This window comes from Geotrypetes seraphini, chromosome 13, assembly GCF_902459505.1.
Source record: "Geotrypetes seraphini chromosome 13, aGeoSer1.1, whole genome shotgun sequence".
Lineage (NCBI taxonomy): Eukaryota > Metazoa > Chordata > Amphibia > Gymnophiona > Dermophiidae > Geotrypetes > Geotrypetes seraphini.
The window spans coordinates 71,981,744-72,008,011 of record NC_047096.1 but is presented as its reverse complement, the minus strand read 5'-3'; the positions used below and the strand labels follow the sequence as shown (position 1 = coordinate 72,008,011).

The following is a 26,268-nucleotide window of genomic DNA, read 5'->3' as shown; positions in this document are numbered from 1 at the left end:
GCCGCTAACCAATCCCGCTCTTTCTAGGTTGCGACCCGCATCTGATAGGGTAGGGTAAATCGTGGGCGGGTGTTGATATGCATTTCTTACCCACACCCTTTGTCTTGCAATGTGTCCCCCCCCCTCACACACACTATAGCAATTGCGTTTACTGGAGACTCCATGACCTTCCAAAATGCTGATAGTTTAGGAAAAATATGTATTTATGTCAGAATGTTGGGATACAAGTTTCCCGGTTTTGATTTTAAAAACTTGCAGCGTGGTAGTTGTAGTGAAGTCTATAGCTTGTGTAGCTCCAGGGACTACAAGTCCCATAATGCAACAGTCGAAGCTGTCGGAAAGCCTAGTCTAAAATATATTTCGGCAGCTAGGTAAAAAAAAATTGTGCTCATGAAATTAGTGAAGACTGGGGCGCTGTAAATCGCCTTAACTTGTGCCTCAAATAAGCAGGTATAGCAAATTTTTTTTAATTTTATTGTTTTAATACACGATACCGAATCATGAATCTTGCATTTATTTTCCCTGCCCCCCTTTCTCTTTAACAGGACTACAAGATCTAGCAGGCACTGTTCTGGACTCTTCCTCTTGTCCAATCGTAGCCCACGTTATTGCAGGGTGGGGCTTTCATCCTAGTTCCTGATTAAAGATGGCGGACGAGAGTGAGATGACGGTGAAACAGCAGTTGGAGGAGAATGAGCATGATCATTGTAGTGACTGTGAGAATGAGGACGAGCACAGTTACAACCGGAGGTAAATGGTTCAAAATCCCACTGCTGTTGTCGCTGTAGAGGGCGCGTGTCATCACCTAATGATGGGCCTTGCCTTGCCGGGCTTCCTTAAAGGTACCGCAGCCTCTCCTTGTAGAGGAGCCGTGGTAGTAGAAAGGGCTCCCTCCTCCCCCCCCCCCCCGACGCGAAATCTGATTGGCTGGTGAGGGCTAAGCGAGATTCATCCCACCTGGTGGTTGGGTGTCAGTTCAGTCAGTTATGGTTTCGGGGGCGGGAAAACTGCCTTCGTTAGGTTGAATAGGGATTTTTTTTAAATTTTTTTATATTTCATTACTGTGTTTTCTTTAATAAAATGTCTTTCTTCCTATATCGCTTTATACTCTAAAACTTAGTATGACACATGTTCTGAGCTAGTTGAGTATGGGTATATAAGCTCTCTTATTAAAACATTGAATCTTTTTAGACACTTGCAATTATATTTTATGTAATGATCTACATGGAGCTGTTTTTGTATAGGAGAGCAAGAGAGAAATGCTTTTACACATCATCTTCCCCCCCCCCAAAAAAAAACAAAACCCCACACCCCAACAACACACTTCTACAAGTAAAAGTTGCCAAAATGCTCGAAGGCAGTGGTAAGGATGTATGACTCTGAGTCCAGTTTAAAGAAACTTGTTTTTTCTTCCCTTTAAATACAGTGTAATAGAAAAAAAACCATATGGACAGGATCCTGGTCCTCTTTCTGTTAGGCAAGTAAGCACATATAGCCTCAAACCTTCATTTTGTTGAATACACTAAATAGATCCAAAACAAATAACAACTGAATTAAATTATGCTAATTTTTATTGTTAATCATTACAAGGTGGTACTGAAAAGTTCTCAATCCAACCAAGAAGCAAATGACGAAGCTATGAAACTTACAAGTTATTCCACATTCTGAAATTTCTGTATTCCTTTCAAAAAATTAACAGATGTCTGGTCACTGAAATACTGTTCTACTGCTGCAGGCACCTCCAAATCACTTGAAAAGTGTCACTTTCAAACTCTTTTTAAGGTTTGGAAACAGAAAACAGTCAGATGGAACAAGATCTGGTGAGAAGGGTAGATGGTCTTTGCACTGCAACTCCAACTGTGTCAAAATATCCATCGTTTTGCCAGCCTTGTGAGCAGGTGCATTGGCTTGCAAAAGAGAACTTTCTACATCTTCCCTCTCCATTTTTCTTTCAATGCCTCCTTTGATCAGCAAGCAAGTTACAGTAGTATTCTGCATTAACTTTTTGGCCCCTTGGAAGATGGTCAGTCATGACCACAGCTTCCTGATCCCAAAACATTTACTGATCCCAAAACTGCTGACTTTTGGGTCTTGAATTTCCTTGGCCTTGGAGAACCTGAGTGCCGCCATTGCATGGACTGTTGTTTTATCTTTGGATCATAGTGTTGTAACCATGTTTCATCAACAGTAACTAGTTCCAAAAAGTTGGCACTAGCTCGCTGAAAATGCTGCAAAATCAACTTGGAAGTGTCCACTCGACATTTCTCATCAGCATTCAAACATTTGGGCACCTGTTTGGCTGACAGCTTCTGCATACCCAGCTGCTCATTGATTATACATTCAACACATTCCCTGGATATCTGTAGTGTCTTGACAATTGTTTTAGTCAATATTTTCCAATCTGCCAAAATCAGGTCATGGACATGGTCAGCAATTTAACGAGTTGACACCGTTTGAGGCCTCCCAGACCTTGCTGCATCTTCAATCTTGAAATCTTCACAATGAAAGCTTGCACACTACTTCTTCACTGTGGAGTATTACGGGAATTTGTCACGCCATGTTTGCATCATACATTCATAGATTTTCTTTGAAGTTTTCTTCTGCTGGAATAGGAACTTCATGATGACTCGGAGTTTCACACTTGAAAATTCCACAGTTTTGATTGACGTAGTTCAATCAATGATCTGAAACAATGTCAAAACATATAATTATGATTCTGCAAATTGGTACTTTGCAAAATAAAATAACACTCTCTTCAGCTATAGTGGTAAAATAAATCTCAGAATTTAGGAAGTTGGTTGGGCTGAGAACTTTTCAGCACTCCTTCGTATTTGCAATTGTCTGTTTTTACTGTTAGATTCCAATAATTTATAGATATATGAAACTGCAGTAATTTATTAGATAGAGTCAAGCATTTGAGAGCCTTTTTTATTTTGCAAAACTGTGCTGACTGAAAATTCTGTCTGATACTGTTTTATCATATGATTTTTCACTTATGGTCATAGCAGCAATTTTATAAAAAAAATAAACTGAATAGTTTAAATTTATTATGAATATAGTTTTGCAACAGGAAGGTGTAGAGAAGGAGTTCTTAACCTTTCTTCAGTTGTGACTCACCTGACAGTTAATGTTCATGAATGTGATATACTGAGCAAAGAAATTCTTAAATGTTTTGGGCAAAATTACACTAAACTTACTATCATTCAATCTCTTATCAATACCCTACTTGCCATACATTGGTCCCAGATTTCTCACTTGCCTTACAAAACAAATATATATTCAAATGTTGACGTCTCATCAGTAACAGCAATGCAAAATCTCTCCAGTGCCAGACACTGTAAAGTAACACAAAACCTTGCAAATCTACTACTAAAAAAAGTTGTGTAGCAAAGAGCTTATGAATAGCAACCTGCAGCGCTTCCAACTGGGGCTGTTGGCAGCAGTTGTCATTGGAGGCAGTCAGGAAAAAGAAATAAGGGCTAATCGGAGGAACTTCAAGTACCTGACTCTCTGGTCTTCCCAGTTTGCAGACACAGATGATGGTTCAGGATGTCACAGACTTGCTGACTATACCAAACTTTTTGGAGACACACCAGTTAAGAACCACTAGTGTAGAAGAAAGTGAGCTCTTAAATTAATACTTTCCAAATCTTCAGTATTGCCCCATTTTAACACTTATAACATTACTTGACGCCAATGATGAAATCAAAATAGCAGATCTCTTCCATTCCCCTCCTCCCTACACATAGGCTGCTCCACAAGAGGAAGGGGTAAGGCCTGTAATCCCTTTACTGACTCGCGTGCTACAGGCTGGCTGCTACGAATGTGCATAGATCACAGTAAAGACCCAGAGAGAAGGGCAGCAATTCCCGCCTCATCTACTGGGCTGAGATGTGACTTTATTTGAGTTTCCAACCTACAGTGTGGGGCCATGATCTTAGGTGACGGGACTAAATCGCGCGAGACAACGGCGCGCCGACAACTGAGCGCAAGGTTGACGGCGCGCCGAAGAAAAGCACTATTTTAAAGGGCTCCGACGGGGTGTGTGGGGGGGAAACCCCCCACTTTACTTAACAGACATTGCGCTGGCGTTGTGGGGGATTTGGGGGGGTTGTAACCAGTGTTCCCTCTAAGCTGCGCTGGCGTGCGCTGGCGCACAAAATATTGCATCGCAGCGCACAAGTTTACGTCACAGCGCACGGCGTACGGAGATGGCAGGGCGGCGAGACTGGAGAATCGGGCGAGTTGGCGCTGGCGCCCGATATTTGTAGCGCACAGCGAAAAAAAAATTGCCCACAACACCCGCCCGCTTAGAGGGAGCACTGGTTGTAACCCCCCACATTATACTTAAAACTGAACTTTTTCCCTAAAAAACAGGCAAAAAGTTCGGTTTCTAGTATAATGAGGGGGGTTACAACCCCCCCAAATCCCCCACAACGCCAGCGTGATGTCTGTTAAGTAAACCCCGTCGGAACCCTTTAAAGTAGTGCTTTTCTTTGGCGCGCCGTCAACCTTGCGCTCAGTTGTCTGCGCGCCGTTGTCTCGCGTGATTTTGTCTATGAACCTTATCTTAGCATGCATACTGGGATAGATCTGTTGCTAGCACACATTAAATCTGGCAGTAGATCATTAAAGCTGGCATTAATTTTGTATGTTGTACTTATGTGCGTTAACATTGAGGTAATATGAAAGAAACAGCATTACATGGGATTTTTTGATGACAGAGCATCTTTTTTCCAATCCCATCTAAGGCTGGTATTTTATGAGGCATCTGGTATGTTCATTAGAAATGTGATTCTTTTGTGTCAGTGGTGGTCCATTTAAGCTATATATGAGAGTGCTTTGTTTTTACAGGAAGTTGTGGGTTTTACTCGGGCTGTGACTGTCTTATTGCTCACTTGAGAAACCTTTCATTTTTATTTAATTTTCTAGTGTAGTTATGCTGAAGATAACCTGTGTGCTCTGACTTGGAGAGGGAGCTTCAGTAAATGGATTTGGGCTCCTTCTGTTGCCTTCCTGGTTTCTGTGTGCCACGTTACTGATGATGTCAGTACACAGAAGGCCCCAGTGATAAGGCCGTGAAGCAGCCTGTGAGTGCTGCTGGCCTGATGCTCCTCTGCCGGAAGGTATTTATGGTCGCAATCGGCGGGGATTGGTTGGGAGTGAAGGATGGAGGGTCAGCGGGGGTTCGGCTGAGCGGTGGGAGCGCTCAAGGGTTTTGCTGAATGTTTTTCCATATGAGTTACTGTGGGATCCGTTGAGATGGGCTTGCACAGTTTGCAGTTTGTCACACTACAAGGATGTGTAACATTCTCTTCTTCGTGGGTTTGTGTGGGGAGCTTGCTTTTTTTACCAATTTTTGTTTCAAATTAAGTGGCTGACAGAAGGCCAGCATAAGTGGAGCTGGGAGTATTTCTTTTAGTAATTTATCTTCCTGGAGTAGTGGTTGTAGATCTCTTATAATTTTTCTTAGTTTTTCCAGCTCTGGATTGTATGTCACTATCAAGGGTGTCTTGTCTGTGGTTTTCTTGTCCTTGTAGTGTAATAAGTAGATGGAAAACTGCTCCTGGATATTACTGGTCAACAGAATTGCAGTACCTGTTGCTAGCAATGGAGAAGAGAGGTTACTCAAACAGGTACTGCAATTCTGTTGACTAGTAATATCCAGGAGGAGTTTTCCATTCCAGTGCAGCAGTAATGGAGTTTCTGTTCAAGGAATTCATCCTACAGAGTGGCTGCCTCCTCACGGTTCTTGCACCGTGAACGTCTGAATGAGCTTCTTGACAGGCATTTCATTTACATCATGGCTAAGTGCTTTGGCAACAGCACCATTGACAAATGTGGCACCCCCGTCTGGCAAATTAACATAGTCTAATGCTCCGGCAGCTTCAGGATGTGCAAGGAAGTTCACCTTTGACCATTTTGAGAGAAAAGTGGACCAAGGGGTTCTGCTGGTTTCAAAATCAGCATCTGAATTTGAACAACTGTCAAAAGTCAACTTCCATCAATATTCTTAGAATCCAGATAATCCCATGAGTGACCTCTAAATTTGTCCCAACCTACTTCAAATTTTAACCATATCATATCTACATGAGGTAAAACATATTCAGACTTGTGAAGGCATGTTCTGATAAGGTTGAATATTTTTCAAAAATACTGAAGGAAAGGACACTTTACCACATATACATCTAAAGGAAGAATCTGTGTCCACTTTGATTTTGTGAGCAGTGGTTGTATGCCCACAATCTCAAATATTGAAGAATTGGGCCTCAAATCCACAAGGAACTTTGACTCTTAACAGTGAGACCACAGTCCCTCTTAAAAGAGTCGTTGTTATTCTTATTGGCACCACTGCGGAAAAAGAACCAGAAAAGAAAAAAATCTAATTAGGAGAGAAAACTTTTCTGGTTAACCAGTTTTTAACCAGAAAAGTTTTTTCTCCTAATAAGGAGGTTTGTTTGTTTTTTTCTTTTCTGGTTCTTTTCCAGCAGTGGGGCCAATGAGAATAACGACAACTCTTAAGAGGGACTGTGATCTCACTGTTGGAGTCAAAGTCCCCTGTAGATTTGAGATAGAGTATGACACAGTGGGGTGGGAAGAAAAAAATAAGTGGTTGCCGCGGTTACAGGAACAAGGCCATTCATTGCCCTATGGAGTGGTAAATGGCCTTATCTCTCGCAGTTAAGTGAAGGAACGCGCATGGTCCAGCAGACTCCTTCCTCCCGATCACCGCCATCTAGTCATCTCCCTCCCTTCCCCTCACCTTTGCTGGCAAGTTTTATTTTTATTGTCTCCGAGGCGCTGCCTGAGCCTTTAAACAAGTCGCGCGCAACTGTTTAAAACTTCTCCTCTGAAGCAAACGGAAACAGGAAGTTGCATCAGAGGAGAAGTTTAGAGCAGCCTCACATGATTTAATGAAAGGCTTAGGCAGCTCAGAGACAAAAAAATAAAAATCATCAGTGAAGGTGAGGGAAAGGGAGGAGGGAGATGCCCGGAGTGCGGCAATCAGGAGGCTGCTGGACCGCGCAAAGGGCACTCAAGGGAAGTGAAGAGAAAGGAGGAGGGGAGAGATGAACAGACGCTGAAGGGAAATGGCTAGGAGAGAGTGAGGAACAGACGCTGAATGAAAATGGGTGGGAGAGAGAGAGGGGAACACCCTGGAAGGAAGTGGAGGGAGAGGGAGAGGGAAGGGAGAAGCATACACTGCATGTTAATGGGTTGGAGAGAGGGGGAAGGAGGAGCAGACGCATGTTAATGGGTAAGGCGAGAGGGGGGAAGACGCTTTATGTTGGTAGGAGAGAGAGAGAGAGGGGAGAAGATGCTGAAGGAAAGTGGAGAGGGGAGAGAGTGGAACAGACATTGAATGGATGTGGGGAGGGGAGCATGCTGGAAGGAAGTGGAAGAAAGGGGGAGGGAAGGGAGGAGCAGACATTGAAGGGAAATGGCTAGGAGAGAGTGGGGAGCAGACGCTGCATGGAAATGGCTAGGAGAGAGAGGAACACCCTGGAAGGAAGTGGAGAGAAAGGGGGAGGGGAGGTAGAAGCAGACACTGCATGTTAATGAGTTGGGGGAGGGAGGAGCAGACGCATGCTAATGGGTAGGAGAGAGAGGGGAGAAGACGCTGAAGGAAAGTGGGGAGGGGAGAGAGTGGAATAGACGCTGGGATATGGGGAGGGGAGAGAGAAGGGAGCACATACAGGATGGAAGGAGGAGATAAAGAAGAAAGGGCACCTGCTGGAATAGGGAGACAGATACCAGATCTGAGGGGAGGAAAGGAGAAGAGAGAGATACTAAAAACCACCTGGGGGAGGAAAGGGAAGAAGACAGAGATGCCATACTATAGGGGGAGCAGAGGGAAGAAGATGGGTGCCAGACCAATGGTGTGGGGAGGTGGAAGGGAGAGGCACAGTAACAGAGCAGATACCATCTGGAAGAGGCAGAGAGAAGGAAGAGAATGATGAGAAGATGAGGAAAGCAGAAACCAGACAACAAAGGTAGAAAATAAATTTCTAGTTCTTTTCTTTCTTTTTTTTTTTTTTTTTTTTGCTTAGGATAAAGTAGTATATTAGTTGATAAACATTTATAAGCAAAGCCCTGCCAGCTGAAGATCTCTTCTTCTAGTTCGGCAGCCAGAACTTTGATTTATAAAATGACAATTGTACAGAATAATGTTTCTTTTTATACTTTAATAAAATAAGTTCATTATAAAACTATTTGAGGCTTGTGCGGATGGGATCAGATGGTTTGCGTGGATGGGACGGGGACAAATTTTTTTCCCCGTGTCATTCTCTAATTTGAGGCCCGTTTCTTTAATTCTTTAATATTTGAGATTGTGGGCATACAATCACTGTTCACAAAATCAAAGTGGACATAGATCCTTAGTTTAGATGTACGCAAGGTTGAATTTGTACCATAGTTTTATGACCCACCCTAATAGCCATGCTATGCAGCAAAATTAAAGAACATTAAAAGCAAACATTGCTGATATAAGTAAGCTAGAAAAATGGCTGTGTGAGATGGGTTGTCTGTATGTTAGCAAGGAGAAGTTTGTGTACCAGGACAAGTATGGGTTTTGGCCACAGAATGTAAAGCACTTAGGACAGTAAGTACCTGCCAGAAACTATCTTTTATTTCCCTCATTTTAGGGCCCTGCCAGCTAGCCTTTTAAGATATTGACATTAAACAATTGGACAAAACGGACTGTCTTGTTTGGCTCTCACGGCAGGCTTGATAAATTTCTCTGACTCCACTTCTGCCTTGATGTACTTCTAAAACCCTTCCAGGAAAAATTTGATTAATCTTACCATGCTAATGTAATTTTGAAAGGCTGTCTGTATACAGTGTCTTCCTCTGTAAACCGTTCTGAACTGTTTGTGGTATTGCGGTATATAAAAATAAAGTTGTTATTATTATTACTTGTGAGTTAAGCATTATAGCTTTTAGCATTTTCCAGTGACAGGATATAAAGACGGAATTCTAGTAAAGTCAATAGGAGCTAGTAATTTGTGCCCTGCCGTTACTCCTGAAATGCAGCTTTTTATTTCTCTCTTGATTTTCAAATAGTCCAAGTAATTTCCATCACAAGCTCTTTTAATAAGGCTCTTAATTAGGAATAAAGCTTCCTCTTCGTTTATGTCCATTATCCATATCTGAATTGTAGTCTCTGATGATTAGTCTTCGGGGTAGAAGCTTCTCGCCTACAAAATTAATAAAAGATATGTCATCCTGGGTGAAATTAAAGGTCCATCTGGCCCAATATTCTTTCTCTCCAGCCTTGGCCAGTCCGGTTCGCTAGGGCTTACCCAGCAGATGAGAGAGAGAGAACGCCTCTTGGGGTCTCCCCAACACCTTTTAAAATTCAGGAATTCTCAAGGCCTTGGTAGCATCCTTTTGCAACAGATTTCACAGCTTGCATTCTTACTGAATGAAATAATAATTTCTCCTTTGTGTTTTAAATCTGCTACCTCTTAGTTTCACGGTGTGACCCTTAGATCTAGTACTACTTGCAGGTGAATAACTGTTTCTCACTAATCTCTTCTAGCTCTTTCATATCCCATATCATGGCTTTTCTAAGCTAAAAAGCCATAACCTATTGAGCGCCTCCTTCATAAGGGAGAAATTCCATCACATTTTATCTTTTTATTGCCGTTCTCTGTACTTTCTAGTTTATGTGACTGGTAAGTACAAGTACAGTAGTAATGTTTGAAAATTAACTGAGCAATTTAAAAAACAGTTTACTATTTTTTTAAGGTTTTGTTTTGATTTTTCTTTAAAATATTTAATTGTAGAAGAAGGGCAGATCATTTCACTTTGCTGATTAAGTGTTTGAAACACCGCGTGCTCGCAGTAGACTTTTGAATCTTTAAGATTTTATTCCCACTCTCAGCTGTTGGACTGGCCATGAATTCTGGGGGAGGGGAGGGAAACTGATTATATTGTTGAAAATGTTATTTCCTGGCTGGTACTACTGTTTATATTTGCTTCTTACTGCTGGAATAATAAAAATCATTTAAACATAAGTGTTTGAAAAGGGTTAATGGTTTTGAGCAAGCTTCTGCTGCTAAGCTTGTTTTCCCAGTGCATCAAGTTGAAAATCTAAACCAAAATCCGTGTCCCATGCTGGCAGGATTTATAGAATCCTGAAGGCAGATATAGTCTTGGGACAGCATTATCATAAGGCAAAACATAACCAACAAAAAAAAAAAAAAAGGATGTCTTTCAAAGGCAAAGCATTCTTCTGGAACACAGCACAATATATTAATTTGTAAAGTGAAGCTTGGATTTCTCTTGGGAATTGATCATAGCACCTTTTTTGAAAACCCAGAAATCAAATTTAAAAACGTTGAACAGTTCTTTTTCTCTTTGGAGAGATGTTAAGATGCTGGGATTTAATTTCTAAACCATAAGCACGAATAATGCTGATTGCTTCTTTAAATCACATTAATTATCTTGCCACACTATTTATATAATGTTTACAAGTAGAGATCTTTCTGGTTCTGTAGACGCTGGCTTTTGGAACCTGAAGTTCAGATCTCAGAAGTCCCCAAGTGGAAAATGGGTGACGGCAAAAGCATAAGGTTAACATACGTCACAATAATAATTTTGAGTTTATGAAGCACTTTGTATCTAAGCCTTCTTATCTGAAGTGAGTTTTATAGCAGTTTTTTCATTGCCAGTGCAATGACTGTTTTTGTCCTTGTTTTTAATCATGAATTGCCTTGAGCTTCCAGATATCTGTCCAGCACCCCAAATCCCAGCTAATGCAGGGAATAAAAGACTTGTGCAAAGGGGGACCTGGGTTCAATTTCCAGCTCAACAATGGTCCATGGCTATTTCTGAAAATGTGAAGAAAGGGACCGTATGTTTTAATGGGTGTCTTGATTCATATTAGAGAATGACACGGTGAAAAAATTGGTCCCCGTCACCGCCCCGTCCCCGTCTCACCATTCCCTTCACCGCCCCGTCACCGCCATTCCCTTCACCGCCCCGTTACCGCCACTGCCACCCCATTCACCGCCCCGTCACCGCCACTGCAACCCCATTCACCGCCCCGTCACCGTCACCGCTGCATACATAAAAGCCTCAAACGGGTACGATTTTATATACTTTTCTTTATTTACGTATAAAGGAAACATTCTTTAAAACTTTAAAACTTAGTTAAATATTAGTTAATAACTATACAAAAACAAAACACGCAGAGAAAAAATTAATTAATATAAATTCTCAAAACTGACACATTTTGATCACTAAATTTAAAATAGTTATTTTTCATACAGTTTTTCAATCACTAATCTTCCACCACCCCTGGGGCTAGCAATGCAAAAACAAACACGACATGTACTTTAAATGCTTACAATGTTAGCCTACATGGTAAGTAGACGCGGCCGCTGTACCTAATCGCGGCAAAGATCTCCCTGCCGTGATTAGCATAGTGACCGCGGCTACGGCTGCAAGTCTCCCCTCCACCCAACCCCTCCTGTAGACCCCCCCCCAACGGCCCTCCCGACAATCGCAGCAGAAGGGTACCCAACCCCTCCTGCCGGTCCTCCCAATGGCCTCCCCTAAGTTCGCCGGCAGGAGGGTACCCAACCCCTCCTGCTGGACCCCCCCCCAACGAACCCTCCCACCCCGGAACCCCCTTAGTCTTACTTTCCAAGTTGGACCGGACGGCTCCTCACACGGCTTGCCTCCGTCCAAATGAGGCGGGCCCGCCCCTACCCTGCCCAACCCACAGGATCCTAGGGCCTGATTGGTCTAGGCACCTAAAGCCACTCCCGCTATAGGAGGGGCCTTAGGTGCTTGGGCCAATCAGGCCCTAGGATCCTGTGGGTTAGGCAGGGGAGGGGCGGGCCCGCCTCATTTGGACGGAGGCAGGCCTGCTGGCCAGACGAGCGAGGAGCTGTCCGGTCCAACTTGGAAAGTAAGACTAAGGGTGGTGTTTCGGGATGGCGGGGTTTGTTGGGGGAGGGTCCGGCAGGAGGGGTTGGGCACCCTCCTATTGGCGATATAGGGGGCCGTTGGGGGTGCCGGCAGGAGGGGTTGGGCACCCTCCTACCAGTGATCATAGGGGGGCTGTTGGGGAGCTGGCAGGAGGGGTTGGATATCCTCCTGCTGCGATCGTCGGGGGGGCTGTTGGGGTAGGCAGGAGGGGATGGGTACCCTCCTGCCGCGATCGTTGGGGAGGGCTGGTTCTGTCGGCATGAAGGGCTGAGCACCTTCCTGCCGGCGATTGTCGGGGGGGGGCGGGTTTTATTGGCAGGAAGGGTTGATCTGACAAATGAGGAGCACGGTGAAACACAGGTAAATAGCGGTTCCTAGAAGGGGGTACATTGGCCTGCAGGGACAAATCTTTTCACCGTTTTTGCGGGCGGTGAAAACTTTTGTCCCCGTGTCTGCGGCGATTTGGCTTTGGAGTCTCCATAACCCGCAGCCAAACCGCAGCCACGCCGCAGCTCCCTGCGGGGATCGCTCCCCGTGTCATTCTCTAATTCATATCATCATGAGTTACCTAAGTTCTGTTCACCAGATCTCATTATGTCATTGAATGACCCTTCCTCCAAGACCTAATTTTGAGTTTTAAATTCTGGCATTTGGAACTTTGAATTCCTTGTTCAGGGCTGAATAAAGGTGTCATTGTTGAAGATACATTGAAGCCCTCAGCATGTGACAGCAGCTAAGAAAGTAAATAATTCCTAACATTTTATTAGGAAAGGAATGGAAAACAAAGATGAAAATGTTGTTATGCCTTTTGTATCGGCTGTATGGTGTGGCCACACCTCAAATACTGTGTGCAGTTCTGGTTGCCGCATCTCGAACAGATACAGAGAAGGGTAACGAAAATGAAAAAAGGGATAGGATGACTTCCCTATGAGGAAAATTTAAAGCGGCTAGGGCTCTTCAGCCTGGAGAAGAGAAGGCTCAGGGGAGATATGATAGAGGTCTTTAACATACTGAGTGGAATGGAACGTGTAGATGTGAATTACTTGTTTACTCTTTCCAAAAATACTAGGACTGTGGGCATGAAATAAAATTACTAAGTAGTAGATTTAAAACAAACCGGAGAAAATATTTCTTCACTCAACAGGTAATTAAACTCTGGAATTTGTTGCTGGATAATGTAGTGAAAGTGCTTAGCTTAGCAGGGTTTAAAAAAGGGTTAGATAATTTCCTAAAAGAGAAGTCCATAAGCCATTATTAAGATGGTTTGGGGAACTCCACTGCTTATTTTTAGGAAAAGCATCATCAAATCTGTTTATCTCCTTGGGATCTTGCCAGGTACTTGTGACTTGGGTTGGCCACTATTAGAAACAGAATACTGGGCTTGATGCACTGTCCCAGTAAGGCAACCTTTATGTTCTTATGACTTGACCAAGGTATCTTTGCTATTTCAGATGACTTTAATCATTGGCTCTAAAGATTAGACTCCTTCCCATCTCTCTTCCTAGGAGACTTTTATAGCATACTGATTTGGTGGGCAGCAAATACCAGACATCCAAGGGACCCATTAGAACAGTACACTGAGAGTTCTTTGGATCTGGTTAGATTTATAGGAATAGTTTGTAACCTATGCTTGATTGGTAGCTCTGAAAATTAATCTTGCAAATCAATTTTAATTCCAAATCTCAGAATTCCTTGTAACGCCACAGTGTGATTAATGAGCAGTGTGAGAAAGTGATTAGAATGTTCTAGGAGCCGTGAGAGACAGCCCTGGAGCCTACCTGTCACAATGTGCCTAACTTCCAATATACTACTACTACTACTATTCTGAAAAATTTTGCAGAAACAATTCAGTTTTTAGAAACTTCCTAAAACCTAATAAGGTGGACACTTTCTTTACTACTTGGTAAAGTATTTCACAACAAGGCGCCTTGAACTGCTATCGTGGAATGATAACAACTCCCTAGGTCTCGCCTGTCTCAACTAGGGCACTTCCAAACAATGTTGTTCCTAATTGGTTGATACATACTGAAAAGATGACTAACTACTATTGGTAGTTGTGTATGGGTCAACTTGTAGATCGAATAAAGCACTTTCAATTCAATTCGAGCCAAAATGGGCAGCCAGTGCAACTGAAACAAAATTGGCATTACATGCTCAAACTTGGTGGCACCAACAATTAATCGTGCCGCAGCATTTTGAACTAATTGCAATGCCCAAACAACATATTTTGGCAACCCCAAATATAGGGCATTGCAGTAGTCGAGAATTGGTGTCCAAGATCAGAAAGAAGCCTGCTGAATTTTCTTTACCTCATGTTCTTCTGCTGTTTTGGGTTTGGCTCTGGCTCAAGTCACAAATCCAAATGAGTTTGTAATTTTCCAACTTACCTGTCGATTAGTCAAATCAACTGCTACAGCTCTTGTTGTCTAAGGAGGGGATAACTTTTATATTTACATAAGTTTTGTATAATTGGTAAAAAATGTTTCTTTCTCTGTGTTGCATGGAACAAGATTATTCTTGTGAACTGAAGTAAAAATTCAATAAAGAAAAAGTTAAAAAAAATAAACTGCTACCTCCCCTAGCAACAGCAGCAGATGAATCCAGAGACCAATGGGATAGCCCACATCTATCAGCAGGCGAAGATAGAGAAACTGATTAACAGGTGGTCCTATTGGCTGGCACTCCTCCTGTTTATCCAGTATTCTCTATCTCCCAGCAGGAAAAGGTCGCTATTCAACTAGCTCCTGAATTCTGGCTGTGGCTGGAACTTTATTTTCTCCTGTTGAGGTTTCTCTTCAGTGAGACTGCCATTCTGTTTCTCCTGTTGAGGTTTCTCTTCAGTGAGCTGGCAGTGCTATTTCTCCTGTTGAGATTTTCTCTTCAGTGAGACAGGGGTGTCCGGCTGAACGGTGCCGGCTTTAGGGGTTACACCTGGGCCCCCCCAGGTCCCTGCCTCACCCTCCCTCCATTGCTAGAGGGTCTGACTGGGTCTCAATTTTTTTCTTCTTTCCATTCTCTGTAAAAAAAAAAAAAAGAGACCACAGTTGCTACATTCTGCCATGCTTTTGCTGCAAACTGGCTTCCCCCAAAAAAAGACCTAGCATGATTTTCAGGGTCGATCCTAATATAAGCCCTAGCCCAAAAATAAGCCCTAGTTAAGATCTCTCTCTCCCATCCCTTTGTGTACCGGAACACCACTGACTGCCTTACATACCTCCGAAGCCTCAAAACCAGTGGCAGCGCTTTGAACGGGCTGCTTCGGGGCCTTCCCTCTACTGGGTGGTGTTCCGGTGCACAGAGGGATAGATATAACATGGCAAGTGTCAAGGATAGATACCGCGTTTCCCCGAAAATAAGACAATCCCTGAATATAAGCCCTAGTGCGTTTTTTGGAGCACAAATTAATATAAGACCCTGTTATTTTCGGGGAAACGCGGTATGCTATTTGTGCAGTAAGGTTCACATTCAGTCTCTCAAACTTATATGTAATGATCCGTTTTTGAGCTAGACTTAATATCTTTGGTGGGACATAGGAACATAAGTGTTTTCCTACTGGATCAGACCAAGGGTCCATCTAGTCTAGTATCCTGTTTCCAATAGCAGCCTGTCCAGGTCACAAGTATATGGCAGAGTCCCAAAAAGTAGTTAGATTCCATGCTATTTAACCCTAGAGATAAACATAGAAACATAGAAATTGACGGCAGAAAAGGGCCACAGCCCATCGAGTCTGCCCATACCAATGACCCACTCCCTGACTTTTACTCCCCTATAGATCCCACGTGAATATCCCATTTTCTCTTAAAATCTAACACGCTGTTGGCCTCAATCACCTGCTGAGGTAGCTCGTTCCAATGATCGACTACCCTTTCGGTGAAGAAGTACTTCCTAGCATCACCTTGAAATTTCCCTCCCCTGATTTTCAGCGAGTGAACTCTGGTCACCGAGGGCCCTGTAAGACTGAAGATATCATCTTTCACCTCTATACGCCCCGTGATATACTTAAAGGTCTCAATCATGTCCCCCCTCTCTCTTCACTCCTGCAGTGAGTACATCCGCAGGTTTTTTAGCCTTTCTTCATACGTGAGATCCCTGAGCCCCAAGACCATCCTGGTAGCCATTCGCTGGACCGACTCAATTCTCAACACATCTTTCCGGTAGTGTGGTCTCCAGAATTGAACACAATACTTGAGATGAGGTCTCACCATGGATCTGTACAGTAGATGATCAGTGACTTTCCCCAGGCCTACACTAACAGCTTATGGACTTTTCTTCCAGGAACCCTAGCTGCAGTCATTTTCTCCACATTCTCTAGCAATGAGTTCCAGAGCTTATCTATATACTCAGTGAAAAAAAATATTTTCTCCTGTTTGTTTTAAATGTGCTACTATGTAATTTTCATTGTGTCCCCTAGGCTTTTTATTTTTTCAAAATCAATTTGCATTACCTGCTTCACACCATTCAGGATGTTATAGATATCTATTACCTAGGATTACCAGATTTCTTCATGAAAGAAAGAGGACTAAGGCCAGTACTGGGCAGGCTTGCACAGCCTGTGTCCCGTGTATGAACATTCAGTTGCGGACAGGCTGGGGAGGGTTTTTATGGCTGGGATGGTTAAGATGGGCTGGAGTGAGCTTTAATGGAGACTCCAATAGATGGAACCTAAGCACACTACTGGGCAGGGCTCTGGGTTTCTGGCCTAGAAATATCTAAGTAAAATGACCATTTAAACTAAATAATTAACTTATGGAACATGTGTGGTTGGGCAGACTGGATGGTCCACTCAGGTCTTTATCTGACATTACTATGACACATGGCCCTGCCCCCAGCTCCGCCCCCACACAAATCTGGTCTCCTCTTCCCTGAGTCCAGAAAATCAGTGCTATTTTTATATTTCATAACACACATAAATATGTTAGATGATTTATCTCTAGTGGCATAATCCAATAAATAGTCCTTAGGATTCCACAGGACACATTTGACAGCCCTCTTCACAATCTCTGCTGGATATCTATGAGCTTTTAACTTGGAAGACAGCTCTGACACTCGTTGCTTAAAATTCTCAGTGGTGCTGCATATACAGGGATACCTAAGAAATTGAGTAAAAGGTATATTTAGATTTAGAGTGAAAAAGATGATTGCTTGAAAAATTCAGTATAAGTATTACAATCTGTGGGCTTATTGTAGGTAGATGTAGAAAAGGGCCTATAACTCTCAAAGGTCACTAAAATATTCTGGAAAGAGATAGTAAACAAATGTCAATGAACCACAAAACAAATTCTGGAATGACAGGAATTGAAATATAGCAGAGAAAACAAACCAAAACTGCAGACTTGTACACGGTGCAGGCAAATTTTATTTTGACAAATAAATCTTAACTAAAAACCTTTTACCAGACAGGGGACCCAACACGGTCCGTGTTTCGGACAACCTTCATCAGGGGTCCATGGTAATAAAGGTAAAAAGAAATATATCACAAAAAGAAGCCTGGAAAAATAGTGTTTGGTAGCACACCAGTGAATCTGTGACGAACTTGTAGTGCATTTCAGAGATTCACTGGTGTGCTACCAAACGCTATTTTTCCAGGCTTCTTTTTGTGATATATTTCTTTTTACCTTTATTACCATGGACCCCTGATGAAGGTTGTCCGAAACACGGACCGTGTTGGGTCCCCTGTCTGGTAAAAGGTTTTTAGTTAAGATTTATTTGTCAAAATAAAATTTGCCTGCACCGTGTACAAGTCTGCAGTTTTGGTTTGTTTTCTCTGGTCTGTTTTTTCACTGCAGACGAAGTTGGACCTTTGGTTCTTTTGTTGTTTTGTTGCTTAGGAATTGAAATATTCAATAAATTCCTGAAATGACAGTTCAGTGTCTTTCCATACACAAAAGATATTGTTGAATGTCTACCAACAAATAATTTGTTGATACTACCATGAGGGGTATTATGCAGTACTGTTCAAACAAGTTGGCAATAGTAGAGGCAAAAGTAGTCCCCATGGCTATGCCAGACATCTATAAATACTTCCTTTTTGAGTAAAAAAGTAATAATTCCAACAATTCCATTAACATATGAGGAATATTAAGCCCCTCATGGATTGCTATAAAAGCAGGCTTTTCCTAATTATGACAGGGATAATCATGCAAATGGTAACTCGTAATTGGAAAAATTGTGATTGCCTTAATTTTCCTTTTGGGTGGGCAAGTTTATGTTTCAGGTTTAATGTTTTTTTTTGATTAATCGCTTAATCATAATTCAAAGCGATGTACAATTTAAAATACATTCAGTGAGAAACAATACAATACAAACTTTAAATAATAACATAATATTAAAAATGGTTCAACATATTCGTAACATAAGGTAAAAAAGGGGTGTGAAATACAATTCGTGATAGAAAAGTAGAACAAAAAAGGGAAAAAACATGAGGAAGGGAGATAACAGTATAATATAATAATTAAAACATCGGCCTAAGGATTAATGGATTAAATACCAAAGGCATCTTTATAGATATGAGAAGATGAATGCTGATATGGTGGGGCATAGTAATGTATTTCAATTGGTTTGGGGGCCGTTGACATCTTTTATTACTTCATTATAGTTGTCTCTTGTTTTTAACTTTTGTCTATTTCCATATATTTCCAGGACAGGGTAGGTGGGAGGGGGTGTTATTCTCTTTAGTTTATTCATTGATTAAATGTGTTGGAAAGGGTGGGAGAGAGATTTTTCTTCTATATTGTCATTGATTGAATATAAATGCTTATTTGGATTATTAATGTCTGTATAAATTCCAGCACTTTGTATTAGTTTTGAAAATTAATAAAATAAAAAATAATAATAATAATTCCACTTCAAAGCAATTTCACTTATTTCCATCAAAAAAATCAGATGGGAAACTAAGTGCGGATGAGGGGTGACTTCCAAAGCCGCTCAAATTACCTTTAAAGTCTCCATCTGAGGTATGTTAATATACAACCAAGTCGCATCTAGAGTGACTAAAAAATTTTTCAAAAGGTGTAATCAGCCCTTCCAACAGTTGTAAAAATAAATAAATGAATGGATACTGTCTTTAATGTAAGAACAAATGGTGTACATACTTAACCACTGTGGAAACTGGGCTAGATGGACCATTGGTATTACCCAGTATAGCTATTCTTATGTTCTTAAAATAAAGTTCCTTCTTCAACATTGAGTGGACCAAACTGATAAGGGTAGTACTGTATTGCACCTCTCCTGGTGGTGACTGCTTGATGTAAGATGGTGGTTGTGTCCGGTGCTGGAGGAGGTGAGAGCTGAAGCCGGTTGCGGACGCAACCACCGGATACTTAAGGCACAAGTTTTCCAGGCACAAGTCGAATATTGATTCTCCCCTCTACAAAAAAGCCTAGAGGACTACACCAAAATCTTGTCTCTTGCAGTTGATACTTTAGATTAGAATCTAAATCACAATTTTGCATGAGGTAAACCTCTTTATAGTTTATAAATCTTTCCTTAATTGCTTCTGATAATTTCAGCTATATACAGCTGAAAGCAGTGCAACATGCAAAAAGTGAAAAACTATCTAAACTTCACTTTCTGCATATTGCACAGCTTTTAGCTGTGTATAGTTGAAATTATCAGAAGCATTTAAGGAAAGATTTATAAACTATAACGAGTTTTACCTCATGCAAAGTTGTCATTTCTTTAATAAGACATTAACTGTGTTTTCTGCGGCCCTCCATGTACTTGCAGTACAAATCCAAAATGTGGCCCTGCAGAGGGTTTGAGTTTGAGACCGCTGTTCTGGAGGGTAGGCCTGGCTATAGAACGACTTCCCACCACACCAAGATGGTGGTCTCCTTTTAGGTGACATTTTCCTCCACATCAGCACAAAGGTTGTGAGACTGGAGATGGGACTTTTCTACTAAAGGTCTCCCTCATATTCCTCTTTGTTTGTCTCTGCTCTTCCAAGTTGGCTACTCTAGCCTCCAGGGATTGGACCTGTTCCCAAAGTATTAATGCTTAGCACCGAGTACACACACATGACCTCTTACCAACTGAAAGGTAATCAAACATGTGACATTCAGTGCAAAAGATTGGGTAGCATCCATCTCGCTACTGGACTGCTGCCTGCATCTTAATAATTAGTTTACCTAGTCCTGCTCCAGTAGCAACTTAAAATCCCTTAAGATTACTGGTAATATGCTATACTATTTCATTTTTATTTTTTAGGGCCCTTAAGAACCTAAAAACACTGTTTTTGAGAGCTAATTACTTTAAATCGAAGATCAAACCTGGATAGGTGGGGGTTAAGCTTTAAACAGAGGCTTCCTTTAACTCAGGGGTTTTCAAACCCAGTCCTTGAGATATACCTAGCCAATCAGGTTTTCAGCATTCCCACAATAAATAGTATATGCAAATTTCTCATGCATATGTCCACTGTATGCAAATTTATCTAATATATATTCATTGTGGACATCTTGAAAACCTGACTGGATGTGTCCTGAGGACTAGATTGAGAATCCAAGTTTAATTAAATTTTAACACATAAAAATAAAATCTAAAATGTCATAACCCACATGGACTATTCAGATCTGCCAGCTCTAACTTCCGAAGCATGGAGAAATTTAAGCAATTGCTACGGGAGAGCTAGAAGTTTGTAATGGCATCTCAAGAGTTTAAGAACGCCCTGGAGAACCAATGAGAACAGCGCACAAAATAACGTGATGACATCAGAAGGACAAACACAAGCTGGGACGTTCCAAAATCTTGTAAAGAAGCGTCGCAGTGAGCACAAATTAAATGCATATAAATAAACAAAAAAGGGGGGGAAAAAATGATGAATACATGAAAAGAATCCTGAAAAAGTCACCAGATCCTGGCTACAATAGGACAGATGTCTCAAGCGGCCTTACTTCTTACACCTCTGTGACAGGGACCACGTGCCCTGGAGGATACAGAATGCCTTGGGTTTACTGCATGGCTCTTGAGCATGCAGATTTAGCACAGGAAAGGATTTTCAGAGGTAGTCATAACTACACTTCTACAATCTAAAAGGCCAGTAAGTATCATGACTTATATTAAGTATTGGAAGGCTTTTCGGTGTTGGTGTTCAGATCAGAAGGTGGAGACATACTCGGCTCCCATATCCTTAATCCTGTTGTTCCTTCAGGATGGCCTTGAAAAGGGCCTGACGGTTGGTTTTTGCAAGGTACAGATGGTGAACCTCTTGTGCTTTAGAGCATGAGTAGAGAAAGGAACCTTACCTTCCCATCCTGACATAACCAGATTACTGAAGGGAGAGTTGCAGCATCATCCTCTTGTGCAACAACCATCCCATAACTGGAATTGTAATATTGTTTTATGGCTCTGTAAGGCCCCATATGAATCCTTATAGTATGCGTCATTGTTGGATATTACATAGATGGTTTTCCTGGTTACAATTGCCTTAGTGAGAGAGGGGTTTAGGAGCTCCAGGCTCTCTCATGCAGGGAGCCCTTCCTCAGATTTATGGAGGCAGGCATGTATCTATACACTGTGCCGTCCTTTCGACCAAAAGTAGTCTCAGCCTTCCAGGTAAATCAGGAAGGCTGGGTTCCAGCATTCCAAGCCACAGGCATGAATAAAAAGAGCAAAGTCTTGGCATTACTGGATGTGAGGAGAATCCTCTCTGTTATCTCAAGATGACAAGCAAATTTCATCTTTCCAATCATCTTTTTGAAATAACTAACCTTATCAAATGGGGAAAGCCTGCCTCAAAGGTATTCATCTCCAGATGAATTCATATGGTTCTTTCGTCTGCGCACATTGGCTATGATAAACAGCTGCAGATTTCTTTGAAAGCACATTCCACCAGAGGTGTGGCCTCTTCATGAGCAGAATCCTAGGCAGTTTCGCCCGAGGAGATCTATAGAGCAGCTACATACTTTTACAGGGTTTTACAGAGTGGACTTGGTGGCACAAATGGACACCACTTTTGGGTCCTTGGTGCTCACAGCAGGCTCATCTGCCCTGCCCTAGACTCAGGGGACTGCTTTGGTACGTCCCACTTGTCAAGCCTACTGTACCTTTTGCACTAGAAGGGAAGATTAGGTTCTTACCTCAATAATCTTCTTTCTAGTAGAAGGGTACAGTGGACTTTGACAGCCCACCCTGTCAGATAAATTAGATTGCTTTCTGACTCGCACACATATGGGTGTCTCCAGATGCTTGTCTGTGAACAAAAGAGAATGTACTTTTATTAAACAAGTAAGAAGTGTTATCCATTAGTACTATAGCAAAATTTTTGGAAGAAAATGCATAAATGTTAGTGTTGGTTGCACTCAGGTAGGTGGCATGTTGGGTTCCACCTTTATTTATTATATTTATCCGTTGGTTTAATTGTTCTTGTAGAGCAGAGAAGACTTGAATTGTTGGAGTTCCTCGCGCCCTCCTTGTCCTTTCTTCTTCTTAGGGGTTATCCATTGCTTTGGTACGAACTGAGGCGCACTGCACAGTGACACAAGGAGATAGAGTTGAAAAACATGGATGATGCCTTCTGCAAATTTTGCAGGTGAAGGGAAGGAACCCACTTGTCAAGCCTACTGTACCCTTCTACTAGAAAGAAAATTATTAAGGTAAGAAACCTAATCTTCCCATTCAGCTTGATTTGTAAGTGGTGAAGCTCTTTAACTCTTGTCCTTTATAAAGAAAATTTAAATAGTCCAGTTGATTGACCAACGAATGAATCAATATATTAAGTACTGAAGTCTTGTCTTATATATCATACTGAACGAATCAATTTAAAAAGATTAGAAATTTGAGCCCTAAAGGTGAGCTCTGAATCTAAAGTAACTCCCAGAATACGCACAATCTCAAGCTTGGGGACTGGAGTAATGAAAAGAACAGATGTAGGGTTAAGCTTTTATTCTCTTTTTCAATTTTTAAAAAAATGGACTTTTGATTTTTGGGGGGCATTCAATACAAGATTATGTTTGTATAGCCAGTTTGTAATCTTGATTAGTTTATTTACAGTAGAGATTTCATAGGAGTTAGGTGTCTAAGTACAGAGAACTTACATACCCTCTGCATAGACATACATGGTAATATTAAAATTTTGAGCCAATCAACAAGGGGACAAAAAATGTTAACATAGTTCTGGGAATAATATTGAATCCATGTTCTAAACTGATATTGTGTTGAGAGCTTAACTGCTAGCTGTATTTTGCCTCTAAACATAGAAACAACGGCAGATAAAGGCCCATCCATAGTAACCATTATCTCTTTCTCTCTCTCAGAGATCTCACGTGCCTATCCCAAGCCCTCTTGAATTCAAACACAGTCTGTTTCCACCACCTCTTCCAGGAGACTGTTCCACTCATCTAGCTCCCTTTCCGTAAAAAAAGTATTTCCTCAGATTACTCCGGAGCCTATCGCCTCTTAACGTCATCCTATTCCCTCATTGCAGAGTTTCCTTTCAAATGAGAGACTCGACTCATGCACATTTATATTATGTAGGTATTTAAATGACTCTTATCATATTTCCCCTCCCGCCTTTTGAGATCTTCACGTTTTTCACCATACGCCTTATCACGAAGACCACACACCATTTTAGTAGCCTTCCTCTGGACTGACTTCATCCTTTTTATATCTTTTTGAAGGTGCGGCCTCCAGAATTGTACACAATATTCTAAATGAGGTCTCACCAGAGTCTTATACAGAGGCATCAATACCTCCTTTTGTCCTACTGGCCATACCTCTCCCTATGCAACCTAGCATCCTTCTAGCTTTCGCCGTCACCTTTTCAACCTGTTTGGCCACCTTAAGATCATTACATACAATCACACCCAAGTCCCGCTCTTCCGTTGTGCAGATAACTACTTCACCCCCTAAACTGTACTGTTCCCTCTGGTTTTGCAGCCCAAATGCATGACCTTGCATTTCTTAGCATTAAATTTTAGCTGCCAAATTTCAGACTATTCTTCAAGCTTCGCCAGGTCTTTCTTCATGTTATTCACACCATCCGGCATGTCTACTCTATTGCAGATTTTGATATCATCCGCAAAGAGGCAAATCTTACCCAACAACCTTCAGCAATATCATTTATAAAAATGTTAAAAAGAACAGGCCCAAGAACTGAACCTTGAGGCACACCACTGATAACATCCCTTTCCTCAGAGCGATCTCCATTGATCACTATCTGCTGTCGCCTCCCACTCAAGCAGTTCCGTACCCAGCCCGTCACTTTGGGACCCATCCCAAGGGCACTCAGTTTGCCTTTGTAAAAAAAAAAAAAAATAGAGTAACTTTTAAAAAGAACACTAAAATTACCTATTTAACATCAAGTCTACCCTTTCCCGAGCTTGAAGGCAATTCCCCAGCAGGTAAGTACTTGCCAGTGAAATTTCCTCTGCTCAGCATATCCTCTCTTCAGCACCACTTTTGACCAGTGTAGGAACTGAGGTGACAAATCATTTGAGATACATTAGCATAGCATTAGATAACTACAGTGGAGCAGCTGGGTGCCTGATCTGAAATAGCAAAGGATATTGCAGGTCAAGGCTGAGATAGTGGGTGGGTACTTTACATAGAAACATAGAAGATGATGGCAGAAAAGGGCTACAGCCCATCAAGTCTGCCCACTCTGCTTACCCACCCCCTGTCTATGCCCTAATGACCCAATTTCCTTATCTTGACCCTCGTAGGGATCCCACATTGTGTATGAAGGTTGCATCATACCTGGTGCCTCCTGTAACTGCATATGTTCATACCAAATACCCACTGAAAACTCTTCTCTCTATTCTCCCCCCCCCCCCCCCCCCACTATAGTACAAGTCCAGGAGACGAGAGTGGAGCCAAAAAGAAGAAGAAAAAACAGAAGCGGAAAAAAGAAAAAGGAAGCGATAAACTTGATTCTGGACAGGATCACCCAGTGAAGGTAAACTATTCTTTTTCTCACTGTACTGCACATGGGATGGCATCAAGCACTAATGATGGTTCCTGTGTGATTACTGTGTGGGATGGTTAGCATGTATTGACCTGCGCTATTATAATGTAAGGTTTTGCAGGGGCTGCTGCAGCAGACAAGCCCCCAATATGTAAGGTGGCGGCCTTGTAATCTGCCAGGGCCCCAGTTCAATGCCTTCATTGAAGGTTCAACTATGTTTCCACTACAAGCAGGAACAATGTAACTGAGAGTCAGAAAAAGCACTATGCTATAAACAAAACAGACTGACTCTGTAACAGTAACACAACCCCAGAGGAGGACTCGTTTTACAAAAAGTTGAGCTCAGAGATATAAAACTCTGAAGAGGGAGAGGTAACCCCCTCTTAGGGAAAGAGTTTATCTTCCAATCATTGCTTCATAATTGTAACAAACGAGCCCAACTCCAAGGTATGTAAAGTTTAGCTATGTATATATCTCAGTGTGGATGCAATATGCATTCAACAGGCTTTGCATTGAAGCTTATTGCTCTTTACTGTTTTAGCGCTAACAGTGACGTCATCACGTCTGCTACGTTTTGTTTTCCCGCCTTTTCTCCGGTTTAAATACCGCAGTGGGGGACGGGCGTCCTGTGTAGCACGGAAATTTTTCAACATCAGAACGGTATGTACACTTTTGTGCTCCCTTCCAGTTAGTCAGCTGTAAGCTTTATTGAATACTTGCGTGGGTTGGTGGCTTTTTGAATGTATCAGCCCATACCCATTGCATTCTGACCTTTTGTTTTTGCATTTCAGAACCTGTGTTTAAAAAAAATTTTTTTTTTTTTATGACTATCACTCGTTGTACAATTCAACTTTGTCAGACGGGGTCTCCTGAAGTAGACACCGAAACGGGGCCGCGTCGGGACCCTGATAAGTATTTTCTGAGAATTAACTATATGAGTGCTGAAAACTCTAGTGCTTACCTGAATGCAGAATATTTATTCTTTTTTGAAAGCCTGTTGAATGCATATTGCATCCACACTGAGATATATACATAGCTAAACTTTACATACCTTGGAGTTGGGCTCGTTTGTTACAATTATGAAGCAATGATTGGAAGATAAACTCTTTCCCTAAGAGGGGGTTACCTCTCCCTCTTCAGAGTTTTATATCTCTGAGCTCAACTTTTTGTAAAACGAGTCCTCCTCTGGGGTTGTGTTACTGTTACAGAGTCAGTCTGTTTTATTTCATTGAAGGTTCAGCAGGAAGTGAAATTAATGACATTGATAGCCAAGAGTGGTTGCATAAAGAATATATTGTACAGAAAGGCAATGTTTAGAAAGATACATCAAGCATATGCTGGGTTACTAATGCACAGAAAGAGAGAAATAAGCTTTAAAAACACAGAGTGGATTTAGAGATTTGCTTCTGTGTGTGAGAGAAAGGACAGTT

At 41.8% G+C, this 26,268-nt stretch overlaps 1 protein-coding gene across 1 annotated transcript in view; it reads left to right on the top strand.

The window, feature by feature from the left end:
• The first annotated feature begins 560 nt into the window (after positions 1–560).
• NMT1 (N-myristoyltransferase 1) overlaps positions 561–26,268 on the top strand; it is a 63,318-nt gene continuing 37,610 nt past the window's right edge. The window contains exons 1-2 of the mRNA XM_033918052.1: positions 561–750; positions 24,721–24,829. Coding sequence (XP_033773943.1) covers positions 647–750; positions 24,721–24,829 — 213 coding nt within the window. The 5' untranslated portion in view covers positions 561–646. The remainder of the gene's footprint in view (positions 751–24,720; positions 24,830–26,268) is intronic.